The 14,756-nt window shown below is 39.2% G+C and overlaps 1 protein-coding gene across 3 annotated transcripts in view; it reads left to right on the forward strand.

The window, feature by feature from the left end:
- ME3 (malic enzyme 3) overlaps nucleotides 1-14,756 on the forward strand; it is a 439,608-nt gene that overhangs the window by 385,277 nt on the left and 39,575 nt on the right. For all 3 annotated transcript variants that reach the window (XM_053708640.1, XM_053708639.1, XM_053708641.1), the window contains exons 9-10: nucleotides 3,630-3,727; nucleotides 5,262-5,375. In XM_053708640.1, coding sequence (XP_053564615.1) covers nucleotides 3,630-3,727; nucleotides 5,262-5,375 — 212 coding nt within the window. The remainder of the gene's footprint in view (nucleotides 1-3,629; nucleotides 3,728-5,261; nucleotides 5,376-14,756) is intronic.

The raw sequence follows: 14,756 nt of genomic DNA on the forward strand, positions 1-14,756 counted from the left end.
TACGTAGAGAGTTGTGACAGGTCTTCCTACGGATCTATTGCACTTTTCTCTGTTCCAGGTTCTAGGGGGTTCTCCTTGGAAGTGCCTTATTTTGGAGGAGCGTATTGGGTTGGCACCTGAGCTCTGTTGGGGTGGGTGAGTCCCCCCTTTTTTTCTTCCATTCCCTTGGGGCTTGTAGTTGGGGTCTTCTGTCCCCCTGTCTATCAGACATGTCTGTCGCTTGGGCTGTTCTGGTGTTGGAGCAGGATCTGAGATCTGTTGCTCTGCTATTTCATCCTCGGAGCATTCGAGGTACAGTAAGCCTTTTTGAGGTTTCTCCTTTCTCTACATTCAAGATTTGTGGGAAGGACTGGCGGCTCTTAGATAGCCTGCAACGTTATCCGCTGGTTAGTGGATACTTAGCAATCTGAAGGATCCTATCTTCAGCTGCTTTCTACTTACCCTGCAAGTATTTACGTTTCAGAGTCATTTTTAGATGACTGTTTTTGCTTCAGGTGTTGTTCATCAGACCTATCTGAGCTTGCTGGATGAGGTTTCGTTCTGAATATTTCGGTATTCTGAGATACCTTTTTGCGACTTGGGGACCTTTGTCTTCAGTTGCTTTCTAAATTGTGGTTGCACTGTGTTAGGGGTAGATCCTCTCTCTGTTTCAGACTCCCGACCTTATCCCGTGGTTTCTGTATTTCTGGGGTCTGGGCATTGCCTCCCCTTGTTTCTATGAGATTGGTTGGGTCTCTGTTAGCCTGACCCAGTTTCTCTGGTTTTTGCTCTGTGTTTTTATTTAGGACTCGTTGTGCCCTTTTTAGGGGGTTTTTCTGGAGTTCCTTATGCTAGCTGGAAGCTAGCTCAGCATACTAATACACTGTGGCTACTCTGCACTGTAGCAAACTGAGGGTTAGGAGATACAAAAAGAGCTTGATTACTGCACTAGATGGAAATGCAATTAAAGCCACAGCTTGAGGGAACTTTCCCTATATTCCCAGGTGCAAATGTGAAAACAATTAAAATGAAGTGTGTTTAGTAAACACACTAAATTTAAAGCTACGGCGCTCTGTGCAGAGCTAAATAAGTGCAGTATCCGGCTATCTATATAAATAGTATTATTTATTTATTAATTAATTAAAAAATAAAATCAATATCAAATTAAACTAAACATTGGTTATATGCATAAAACACAGAAAATACAGCAATACATAAAAACAATGTCATATATGTCATATGCCTTGATGTAATAAAAAGAATGGATAATTGTTCCAGAGCGATATTATGCTGTGGGATTCAGCAAAGGAGCTTATTTTCAAGCAGTTGATTACATGGAAGCTGCAAGGAAAATCCAGGATTCCTGTAATGAGAAATAAAAGGTGTTATTATTTACTTACACCGGGTAAGTGATATGTATCCTCATGAATGTCCCTTGGGATGTTTCGCTTATTTTGACCGATCAGCGTGTGAGTCCGTCAGCATGTGAACAGTCTCTCGAAGGGATTGCGCCACCATGTAGCGTGTCAGACTACTTTGTATCAAACTCAGGTGTAGTCTATTGCAGAATCTTTGTGGCTACGGAAGCCGATTAAGGACCAAAAAAGGAGCAACACGTTTCGGCAATGGTGCCTTTCTCAAGCTCTCTGACTGAGGGTTGCAAGTTCGATCCCCGGCGAGGTCTACTCAGCCTTTCCTCCTTTCGAGGTTGATAAAATGAGCAGCGCCTTGAGTCCCTTAAGGGGGATTAGCCGCGCTTTACAAGTACAATCATGCTTTCTCCATGCCTTTTCGTCTTTGTGGAAGAATACGGTAGTTTGTTCCCTTTCTTTAGTAAGGGGTGTGTTGTTTGAAGACCGACTGCTGGGGGCGGTGTCTCTTGGAGGCTGTTGACTCAGTCGAGTATAGTCCCTGCGATCTCTAGCAAGGCTGTGGACTATCTGCGGGTCAGTGTCCTTGGGCCTTTTCCTTTTTTTTTTAAGTTGTTCTCAGCTTCGGACGAAGCAGTAATTGTTGGGTAGGGGTTTTCAGGCCAGGTGCCCTCAGAATGGGCCGCCTCTTGTACCCTCCCGTTTTTGCATTCAGTGTCCACTATAGCTTGGGTATTGTTTTACCAAAAGTAATGAATGCAGCTGTGGACTCTTTCCATTTATGAAGAAAAACTTAAATTATGCTTACCTGATAATTTTCTTTTCTTCAGATGGAAAGAGTCAACAGCTCCCCGCCCATATTTTTTCTGAGGGGCATCTGTTATTTTTGTTCTTCTGGCACTTTTTCACTCTGGTATTTCTTCTACTGTTCCTTGTTCCTTGGCAGATTGACTGGGGGATGAGGGAAGTGGGAGGAGTATTTAATTTGGCTGTGGTGTATTTGCCTCCTCCTGGTGGCCAGGTTCTAAATTCCCAAAAGTAATGAATGCAGCTGTGGACTCTCTCCATCTGAAGAAAATTATCAGGTAAGCATAATTTAAGTTTTTTCTCTCCCATAGACTAACATAGAACTGGCGTCGGCAGTCGGTATCACAAAGGCAGCGCATGGACTTACGCACGCAGTATTGACGTATTTTATTCCATTTTCAGCTCGCCACACATAGTCAGGCGCAGCAACACTTGCACACAGTAAAAAAGCAGCGTAAGTCCCTGGAAGACTCAACAAACACCTAACGCATGGGCACTCGCATACATTTCAGCCACACATATCAAACAGTTAAACCTTTCCTGTCCACTCAATTAATCAAACCAGAATCTGTCCTCTGCAAGTGTGTCAAACCAATCACAACCAAGCACTCAGCCTATCACATTGTATACAAAATAAATATAAAATGTGTCAGGTGTATGTGTATATGAATGGATGCAATGTGTGCAATATGTACAAATATGTGTAAGTGTCCTACTACTCCTCAATCAAAACCTAACTAACTCTACAGTGTTTGCTCCTCTCTCTCACTCTCTCTCTATACCTCCACTCCTGAGCCCTGTGTTGTAGCTCAAAGAACAATCCAAACACAGGCACAATATGGCGGTTATGCATGGATTTATATAGGGGTTTTGAATGGTGTTTTGACGTGCCGGTTTATTAATTGCTTTCGGTTTCGATTTTTAGGTGTGAATTCAACATTAAAAAAAATACTCTTTATTTTTAACTTACGCATGTAATATACTGGCGTAAATTACTGGCGACGCCAGAAATATGTAGTTGCGCATATTTCTGAACCTCGCCAGTTTGGCCTACTTACGGCAGTATATCATATGGCGGCGTGTGTTATGTGATTCACCCAATGTGCGAGGTGAACTTACGGGCGACGTGGGTTTCAGCAGTTGCGCTGAAAATTATGCAACTTATGTGATCGCGCCCCTTATTAGAGAAAAAAAGACAATCAGCAAGATTGGAATCTAAATGAGTATGTGAGTTGAAGGCTGACATATGCCCAAAACCATGAAGCCATCTTTATAGATTAGTTCATTTATATATTTTGTAATGCTATCCTGGTATATATTTATAACTTTGTATTTCCCTTTTGGTGATGATACTATGTTTTATCTTATATTATAAAGCAAGCCACCTAACACAAGGTCTGAAATGCCAACATATAATGCTAAGAAATGTATGGGTTAATTGCCATTTCCTAAAACCTTTTACTTCCCTTGTAGGAACAGCATCAGTAGCAGTTGCCGGTATTTTGGCTGCTTTACGTATCACAAATAACAAGCTTTCTGATCACAAATTTGTTTTTCAAGGAGCCGGAGAGGTGAGATATGTTGTGTGTGTGTTAGTTTTTTTTTTCTTATGTTTGAGAAATATACATTCTTGTTGTTCAAAGAGATGGAAAATAAATTTTAAAAAAAAAGAAGAAAATAGACCAAATATTGAGACCTTTCCTGCCATGGTAACACATTTTGTTAGAAACGTATTGAGTACTGAATTTTAATAACTCACAATACAAATCCCCAAATACAGAATTCCAAAATCCAGATTTTTTCATTAATATATTTTTTTTAAATTACCATTTTTCCCTGCCATTAAAGGGACAGGAAACCCCAACATTTTCCCCTGCCATTAAAGGGACAGGAAACCCCAACATTTTCTTTCATGATTTGGATAGAACAACTTTCCAATTTACTTCTATTAATAAATTTGCTAAATTCTTTTGTTATCCTTTGCTGAAGGAACAGCATTGCACTACTGAACACATCTAGTTAGCCAATCACATGAGACTAATGTGTGCAGGCACCAATCAGCAGCTAGCTTCCACTAGTGTAGGATATGTGTGTATTCTTTTTTAACAAGGGATACCAAGAGAACAAGCACATTTGAAAATAGAAGTGAATTTAAAAGTGTCTTAAAATTAAAAGCTCTACCTGAATCGTACAAGCTTAATTGTGACTTTCCTATCTCTTTAGGTCACAATCTTCTCTGCCTCTGCCTTTGTTAGTTTTTGTGTTCTAAAATGCAAATGCTAGTCTATATTTACTGAAGTCAACCACTATTACCTCTCTGATTACAGTACTGTACTTTCTTTCTGATCGTACTATGTATAAAAAATAAATAAAGATGATATAAAACTACCTTTAGGTTGGATGTATAAGCTGATTATGATATGTAAATATTTTGAAAGATATTGTTGTCTACACTTAGGGGACAATTTATTATTGGCCGAATTGGGCCAATTCACCCTGTTTCCGTGCTGCTCCTTAACTCATATGCCACCTCTGAGACTGCGTACAGCAATCCGCCCGATCCTATACGATCAGGCTGATTGACACCCCCTGCTAGCAGCCAATTGGCCGCAAATCTGCAAGGGGCGGTATTGCACAAGCAGTTCACTAGAACTGCTTGTGCAATGCTGAATACGGACAGCATATGCTGTCCGCATTCAGCGATGTCTGGCGGACATGATACACTACAGCGTATCATGTCCGCCAGACTTTAATAAATTGAAACCCTTAGTCCCATCCCCTCTCCAGACTGTCCCATTTTACAGATGCCAATATACAAATATTCTGAAATCCAAACCTTTTCCAGTCCCAAGTAGTTTGGATAAAGGGTTTTGTACCTATAGTTACAACAAATATTAACAGATGGTTAATTATCTATCACTATACTTAAATTTCAGTGGTTTTGCTACTGCTCTTTTGTAACTTTGTATAATTTTAATAATCATCTGAAATTGTCTATTCACGAAGAAAAACTTCAAAACAAAGCTCAATAAAAGCAAAATCGGTGTATTGATATAATTGTTGCAGGCTGTAATAACTGTATCACAATGATATGTCACACTGTAGGCTGCAATGGGGATAGCACTTCTTATTATCATGGCTATGGAAAAAGAAGGGATTTCAAGAGAAGAAGCTATCAAGAAAATCTGGATGGTGGATTCAAAAGGTCTTATAGTAAAGGTAATGTATGTTTTGTGTTACAGGAGTACAATTGAGAGATTTATCAATTTCAAGACATGTTAAACTTGTTTTTTTGTTTGTTTTTTTATTTGTTGCATCTAAAAAAAATTTTTTAATATGTATTCTTTTTTTGTTGTTGTTGAAAATCAGCCCTTTCCAAAGTAGGGTTAGGAGAGTGCAGTAGTGTGTAGCAGTCTTATACAAGCTACCTGTACATGGAACTTTAGCTGCCAGAGGCAATGATGCCATCTATCAAAAGACAGATGCACTCTGTTTTCTTTATTAAACAGTGCATCTAGCTATACAGCTTTGTTTACCATAGAGTTTGACCAGATTGGCTGTGGCTACTGCACTCTAAAGCTCCCTCTACAGGTTATTTGTATAACATTTCTATCAATATTAACTTTCATTTAATCTAGGGTAATTGTACGGTTATCATTTCTTTTAAAAACTTTAAACTGTTAATTGCAATTGTAAATAAAATTGCAGATGTATTCATTTAAGTTGTGTGCAGGTTTAAAAAAAGAGTATAATTTGATCTATATTTTATATTTATTTTTTAAACTTTATATTGAAGCAGGAAATTACCATGTTTATTAGCATGTGAACTGAGCATGTGTAAAATATGTAACATTAAAAAAGCTATACAAGCAGCCATGATAGGATGCTCAAAACAGGTCAACAATGGTTGTTAAGAGATAATGGTGGTGTAAATAGAAAAAGTCTGAATGGAAAAAAAAGGTTTTTGATAAATTAGAATACTACTGTCTAATTATGTCATCGCAAAGTAATGGTGATGTTAAAGGGACATACAACCCAAAACTTTACTTTCATGGTTCAGATAGAGAATACAATTTTAGAAAAAAGTTTCCAATTTACATCTTTTATCAAATTTGCTTTGTTCTTTTTTTATTCTTTATTGAAGAGATAACTATATAGGTAGAATGCACGTCTGGAGCACTGCATGACAGGAAATAGTGCTGCCATCCAGTGCTCTTGCTATTGTATAACGTTGCAAAACTGCTGCCATATAGTGCTGCAGATACGTGCATACTACTGAACTTACCTTCATGCTTTTCAACAAAGGATAACAAGAACATTAAGAACATTTGATAATAGTAGTAAACTGGAAAGTTGTTTACATTTGTATGTTTTACCTGAATCATGAATCAAGAAAAATATGGGTTTTATGTCCCTTTAACATAGTGGGAACAATAAATCAGAAATAGATGCTTAAATGGACTGAAATTACATCATATTTGGAAACCATATGAAATAAGCATTAACCCCTTAATGACCACAGCACTTTTCCATTTTCTGTCCGTTTGGGACCAAGGCTATTTTTACATTTTTGCGGTGTTTGTGTTTAGCTGTAATTTTCCTCTTACTCATTTACTGTACCCACACATATTATATACTGTTTTTCTCACCATTAAATGGACTTTCTAAAGATACCATTATTTTCATCATATCATATAATTTACTATAAAAAAATGATAAAATATGATGAAAAAATGGAAAAAAACACACTTTTTCTAACTTTGACCCCCAAAATCTGTTACACATCTACAACCACCAAAAAAACACCCATGCTAAATAGTTTCTAAATTTTGTCCTGAGTTTAGAAATAACCAATGTTTACATGTTCTTTGCTTTTTTTGCAAGTTATAGGGCCATAAATACAAGTAGCACTTTACTATTTCCAAACCATTATTTTTCAAAATTAGCGCTAGTTACATTGGAACCCTAATATCTGTCAGGAATACCTGAATATCCATTGACATGTATATATATTTTTTTAGTAGACATCCCAAAGTATTGATCTAGGCCCATTTTGGTATATACAGACAAACGAAGGGTGGTGTGAGTGCTAGTCAGAGAAAAGGTTTTTGTGCTTAAATCCCTATGTGGTCTGATAAAATCTCCAATTACAGACTGTTAGACAAAGGGGTGAGAAATGGTGTGGGATAAGCGCTCAAGCAAAATAGAGCCAACCAGATTATTATATAGATAAAATGAAATAACAAGAGGACCCAATGATACTAAAAAAGAATTTATATAACAATTTAGATGAATAACTTGTTAACACATACAAAATATGTTAGTATATACACAATTACAAAAGATGCCGGCATCAAAAACAGTAAAACATACTGATCATATTAAAAAACAGGAAAAAACGGCCGATATAAAATTTATAAAAAATTCCCTGATTGTACCATAAAAATATATATGAACAAACTTGATAAAGGTAAAAGGCTCTTAGCACAGTAAACTTAACTCGGCTAAATGTTACCAGTATTTTGATTAAACAATGAGATGTTTGGTCACAGTATTAGGTGGAGGCGTCTGATCTGTTCAGCCGTTAGGAGTAACTGTGAGTGATGGATCGTGAGGTGTGACGTCACGTCACCTGACTATTCTATTTCCTCCAATCTCTGTAGTATGTTTAGACACAGCGACTTTTAAAAATGTATCCAATTTTCTAGTTATATCAAAGTGTAGTTGATTATGTGATAGTTAGTAGCAATACTTGCGAATGTCCAGTGTCCAATAATCTGTCCAGATTTTTTAGCAGGTTTGTTTTATCAGCAGCTCTGGATCCTATGAAATGTTAATCCGTCTTGTTTTATATCCGTTCTGGAACGTGAAACTTGTCTTTTTGAAGAAGCTCCTAAGCACTTAGTTGTTGTCCCCACTTTTTGTGTTTAATAGGGCTATGGTGGGAGCAAAAAAGAAAAGAAACAAAGGGGCACACAGGAATTATTCATACATCGATCTCAGTGTTGAATCAAGGAGATGGAAATGAACCTGTTTTTTGTGCCAATAGAACAATTCAGCAGTTCAATAGCCTTAGTGTATAATTGGTTACACACAGGAATTATTCATATGTCTTCTCTCTATATTTATCATAGAGATAGAGATGAACCTGTGGATTGTAACACTATCAATAATAAATTCTCAAATGACAGGAGTAAGCAAATCTACGCGTTTCGGCAGTGTTAACATTAACATTTCATAGGATCCAGAGCTGCTGATAAAACAAACCTGCTAAAAAATCTGGACAGATTATTGGACACTGGACATTCGCAAGTATTGCTACTAACTATCACATAATCAACTACACTTTGATATAACTAGAAAATTGGATACATTTTTAAAAGTCGCTGGCCTAGATTTGGAGTTCGGCGGTAGCCGTCAAAACCAGCGTTAGAGGCTCCTAACGCTGGTTTTGGCCGCCCGCTGGTATTTGGAGTCAGTGATTAAAGGGTCTAACGCTCACTTTTCAGCCGCGACTTTTCCATACCGCAGATCCCCCTACGCCATTTGCGTATCCTATCTTTTCAATGGGATCTTTCTAACGCTGGTATTTAGAGTCGTTTCTGAAGTGAGCGTTAGAGCTCTAACGACAAAATTCCAGCCGCCTGAAAAAAGCAGGAGTTAAGAGCTTTCTGGCTAACGCCGGTTCATAAAGCTCTTAACTACTGTACCCTAAAGTACACTAACACCCATAAACTACCTATGTACCCCTAAACCGAGCTCCCCCCACATCGCCGCCACTCGATTTAAATTTTTAACCCCTAATCTGCCGACCGCCACCTACGTTATACTTATGTACCCCTAATCTGCTGCCCCTAACCCCGCCGACCCCTGTATTACATTTATTAACCCCTAACCTGCCCCCCACAACGTCGCCGACACCTGCCTACACTTATTAACCCCTAATCTTCCGACCGCAAAGCGCCGCCACCTACGTTATCCTTATGTACCCCTAATCTGCTACCCCTAACACCGCCGACCCCTATATTATATTTATTAACCCCTAATCTGCCCCCTCAACGTCGCCGACACCTGCCTACACTTATTAACCCCTAATCTGCCGAGCGGACCTGAGCGCTACTATAATAAAGTTATTAACCCCTAACCCGCCTCACTAACCCTATCATAAATAGTATTAACCCCTAATCTGCCCTCCCTAACATCGCCGACACCTACCTTCAATTATTAACCCCTAATCTGCCGAGCGGACCTCACCGCTATTATAATAAATGTATTAACCCCTAAAGCTAAGTCTAACCCTAACACTAACACCCCCCCTAAATTAAATATAATTTTAATCTAACGAAATAAATTAACTCTTATTAAATAACTTATTCCTATTTAAAGCTAAATACTTACCTGTAAAATAAATCCTAATATAGCTACAATATAAATTATAATTATATTATAGCTATTTTAGGATTAATATTTATTTTACAGGCAACTTTGTAATTATTTTAACCAGGTACAATAGCTATTAAATAGTTAAGAACTATTTAATAGCTACCTAGTTAAAATAATAACAAATTTACCTGTAAAATAAATCCTAACCTAAGATATAATTAAACCTAACACTACCCTATCAATAAATTAATTAAATAAACTACCTACAATTACCTACAATTAACCTAACACTACACTATCAATAAATTAATTAAACACAATTGCTACAAATAAATACAATTAAATAAACTAGCTAAAGTACAAAAAATAAAAAAGAACTAAGTTACAAAAAATAATAAAATATTTACAAACATAAGAAAAATATTACAACAATTTTAAACTAATTACACCTACTCTAAGCCCCCTAATAAAATAACAAAGCCCCCCAAAATAAAAAATTCCCTACCCTATTCTAAATTAAAAAAGTTACAAGCTCTTTTACCTTACCAGCCCTGAACAGGGCCCTTTGCGGGGCATGCCCCAAGGATTTCAGCTCTTTTGCCTGTAAAAAAAAACATACCATACCCCCCCCCCCAACATTACAACCCACCACCCACATACCCCTAATCTAACCCAAACCCCCCTTAAATAAACCTAACCACTAAGCCCCTGAAGATCTTCCTACCTTGTCTTCACCATACCAGGTTCACCGATCCGTCCTGGCTCCAACATCTTCATCCAACCCAAGCGGGGGTTGGCGATCCATCATCCGGTGCTGAAGAGGTCCAGAAGAGGCTCCAAAGTCTTCCTCCTATCCGGCAAGAAGAGGACATCCGGACCGGCAAACATCTTCTCCAAGCGGCATCTTCAATCTTCTTCCATCCGGTGCGGAGCGGGTCCATCTTGAAGCAGGCGACGCGGATCCATCCTCTTCTTCCGTTGTCTCCCGACGAATGACGGTTCCTTTAAGGGACGTCATCCAAGATGGCGTCCCTCGAATTCCGATTGGCTGATAGGATTCTATCAGCCAATCGGAATTAAGGTAGGAATTTTCTGATTGGCTGATGGAATCAGCCAATCAGAATCAAGTTCAATCCGATTGGCTGATCCAATCAGCCAATCAGATTGAGCTCGCATTCTATTGGCTGATCGGAAAAGCCAATAGAATGCGAGCTCAATCTGATTGGCTGATTGGATCAGCCAATCGGATTGAACTTGATTCTGATTGGCTGATTCCATCAGCCAATCAGAAAATTCCTACCTCAATTCCGATTGGCTGATAGAATCCTATCAGCCAATCGGAATTCGAGGGACGCCATCTTGGATGACGTCCCTTAAAGGAACCGTCATTCGTCGGGAGACAACGGAAGAAGAGGATGGATCCGCGTCGCCCTGCTTCAAGATGGACCCGCTCCGCACCGGATGGAAGAAGATTGAAGATGCCGCTTGGAGAAGATGTTTGCCGGTCCGGATGTCCTCTTCTTGCCGGATAGGAGGAAGACTTTGGAGCCTCTTCTGGACCTCTTCAGCACCGGATGATGGATCGCCAACCCCCGCTTGGGTTGGATGAAGATGTTGGAGCCAGGACGGATCGGTGAACCTGGTATGGTGAAGACAAGGTAGGAAGATCTTCAGGGGCTTAGTGTTAGGTTTATTTAAGGGGGGTTTGGGTTAGATTAGGGGTATGTGGGTGGTGGGTTGTAATGTTGGGGGGGGGGTATGGTATGTTTTTTTTTACAGGCAAAAGAGCTGAAATCCTTGGGGCATGCCCCGCAAAGGGCCCTGTTCAGGGCTGGTAAGGTAAAAGAGCTTGTAACTTTTTTAATTTAGAATAGGGTAGGGAATTTTTTATTTTGGGGGGCTTTGTTATTTTATTAGGGGGCTTAGAGTAGGTGTAATTAGTTTAAAATTGTTGTAATATTTTTCTTATGTTTGTAAATATTTTATTATTTTTTGTAACTTAGTTCTTTTTTATTTTTTGTACTTTAGCTAGTTTATTTAATTGTATTTTTTTTTAGCAATTGTGTTTAATTAATTTATTGATAGTGTAGTGTTAGGTTAATTGTAGGTAATTGTAGGTAGTTTATTTAATTAATTTATTGATAGGGTAGTGTTAGGTTTAATTATATCTTAGGTTAGGATTTATTTTACAGGTAAATTTGTTATTATTTTAACTAGGTAACTATTAAATAGTTCTTAACTATTTAATAGCTATTGTACCTGGTTAAAATAATTAAAAAGTTGCCTGTAAAATAAATATTAATCCTAAAATAGCTATAATATAATTATAATTTATATTGTAGCTATATTAGGATTTATTTTATAGGTAAGTATTTAGCTTTAAATAGGAATAAGTTATTTAATAAGAGTTAATTTATTTCGTTAGATGTAAATTATATTTAACTTAGGGGGGTGTTAGTATTAGGGTTAGACTTAGCTTTAGGGGTTAATACATTTATTAGAGTAGCGGTGAGCTCCGGTCGTCAGATTAGGGGTTAATAATTGAAGGTAGGTGTCGGCGATGTTAGGGAGGGCAGATTAGGGGTTAATACTATTTATGATAGGGTTAGTGAGGCGGATTAGGGGTTAATAACTTTATTATAGTAGCGCTCAGGTCCGCTAGGAGTTAATAAGTGTAGGCAGGTGTCGGCGACGTTGAGGGGGGCAGATTAGGGGTTAATAAATATAATATAGGGGTCGGCGATGTTAGGGCAGCAGATTAGGGGTACATAGGGATAACGTAGGTTGCGGCGGTTTACGGAGCGGCAGATTAGGGGTTAAAAAAAATATGCAGGGGTCAGCGATAGCGGGGGCGGCAGATTAGGGGTTAATAAGTGTAAGGTTAGGGGTGTTTAGACTCGGGGTACATGTTAGAGTGTTAGGTGCAGACGTAGGAAGTGTTTCCCCATAGGAAACAATGGGGCTGCGTTAGGAGCTGAACGCTGCTTTTTTGCAGGTGTTAGGTTTTTTTTCAGCTCAAACAGCCCCATTGTTTCCTATGGGAGAATCGTGCACGAGCACGTTTTTGAGGCCGGCCGCGTCCGTAAGCAACTCTGGTATCGAGAGTTGCATTTGCGGTAAAAATGCTCTACGCTCCTTTTTTGGAGCCTAACGCAGCATTTGTTTAAACTCTCGATACCAGAGTTAAATTTATGGTGCGGCCAGAAAAAAGCCCGCGGAGCGTTAACAGCCCTTTTACCGCCGAACTCCAAATCTAGGCCGCTGTGTCTAAACATACTACAGAGATTGGAGGAAATAGAATAGTCAGGTGACGTGACGTCACACCTCACGATCCATCACTCACAGTTACTCCTAACGGCTGAACAGATCAGACGCCTCCACCTAATACTGTGACCAAACATCTCATTGTTTAATCAAAATACTGGTAACATTTAGCCGAGTTAAGTTTACTGTGCTAAGAGCCTTTTACCTTTATCAAGTTTGTTCATATATATTTTTACGGTACAATCAGGGAATTTTTTATAAATTTTATATCGGCCGTTTTTTCCTGTTTTTTAATATGATCAGTATGTTTTACTGTTTTTGATGCCGGCATCTTTTGTAATTGTGTATATACTAACATATTTTGTATGTGTTAACAAGTTATTCATCTAAATTGTTATATAAATTCTTTTTTAGTATCATTGGGTCCTCTTGTTATTTCATTTTATCTATATAATAATCTGGTTGGCTCTATTTTGCTTGAGCGCTTATCCCACACCATTTCTCACCCATTTTGGTATATTTCATGCCACCATTTCACCGCCAAATGCGATTAAATACAAAAAATTGTTCACTTTTTCACTAATTTTTTCACAAACTTTTGGTTTCTCACTGAAATTATTTACAGCTAGTGCAATTATGGCTTAAATTATTGTAAATTATTCTCTGGGATCCCCTTTGTTCAGAAATAGCAGACATATATGGCTTTGGCGTTGCTTTTTGGTAATTAGAAGGCTGCTAAATGCCACTGCGCACTACACGTGTATTATGCCCAGCAGCGAATGGGTTAATTAGGGAGCATGTAGGGAGCTTTTAGGGGTAATTTTAGCTTTAGTTTAGTGTAGTAGACAACCCCAAGTATTGATCTAGGCCAATTTTGGTATATTTAATGCCACCATTTCACCGCCAAATGCGATCAAATTAAAAAAAACTTTACATTTTTCACAATTTTAGGTTTCTCACTGAAATTATTTACAAACAGCTTGTGCAATTATGGCACAAATGGTTGTAAATGCTTCTCTGGGATCCCCTTTATTCAGAAATAGCAGACTTATATGGCTTTGGCGTTGCTTTGTGGTAATTAGAAGGCCGCCAAATGCCGCTGCGCATCACACGTGTATTATGGCTAGCAGTGATGGGGTTAATTATGTAGCTTGTAGGGAGCTTGCAGGGTTAATTTTAGCTTTAGTTTAGAGCTCAGCCTCCCACCTAAAACATCAGACCCCCTGATCCCTCCCAAACAGCTCTCTTCCCTCCCCCACCCCACAATTGTCCCGGCCATCTTAAGTACTGGCAGAAACTGTGCCAGTACTAAAATAAAAGCTATATTTGGGCTTTTTGTTTTTTTTGGCATATTTACATATGCTGCTGTGTAGGATCCCCCTTAGCCCCCAACCTCACTGATCCCCCACCAAACAGCTTTCTAACCCTCCCCCTCTGCCTTAATGGGCGCAATCTTGGGTACTGGCAGCTGTCTGCCAGTACCCAGTTTAGTAACAAAAAGTATGTTTGTTTTTTTTTTTATTGCCCTTTTCTGTAGTGTAGCTTCCCCCCCTCCCACCAAGACCAACCCCCCACCCCTTCCAGAACCCTTAGATCATCATTTATTTTGTTAAATAATTATTTTTTTTTTAACATTTCTTAACTTTTTTTTCTGCAGTGTAGCGGTTCCCTCCCGCTCCCACCCGTGCACGCGCCCGCCGCCCCCCGTGACCGTGCGCGCCCCCGTCTGTCCCGCCCCCGATCCTGCCCCCCTCCACTCCACTCGGCACATCGATGGCCGTCCACCCGCCTCCCAGACTTGCTCCCACCCACCAACGATACCGGCCACCGATGTCCGGTGCAGAGAGGGCCACAGAGTGGCTCTCTCTGCATCGGATGGCCAAGGGGTGTTATTGCAGGATGCCTCGATATCGAGGCATCACTGCAATAACCGGAAAGCAGCTGGAAGCGAGC

The sequence above is a fragment of the Bombina bombina genome, chromosome 3 (genome assembly GCF_027579735.1).
Source record: "Bombina bombina isolate aBomBom1 chromosome 3, aBomBom1.pri, whole genome shotgun sequence".
Taxonomy (NCBI): Eukaryota; Metazoa; Chordata; class Amphibia; order Anura; family Bombinatoridae; genus Bombina; species Bombina bombina.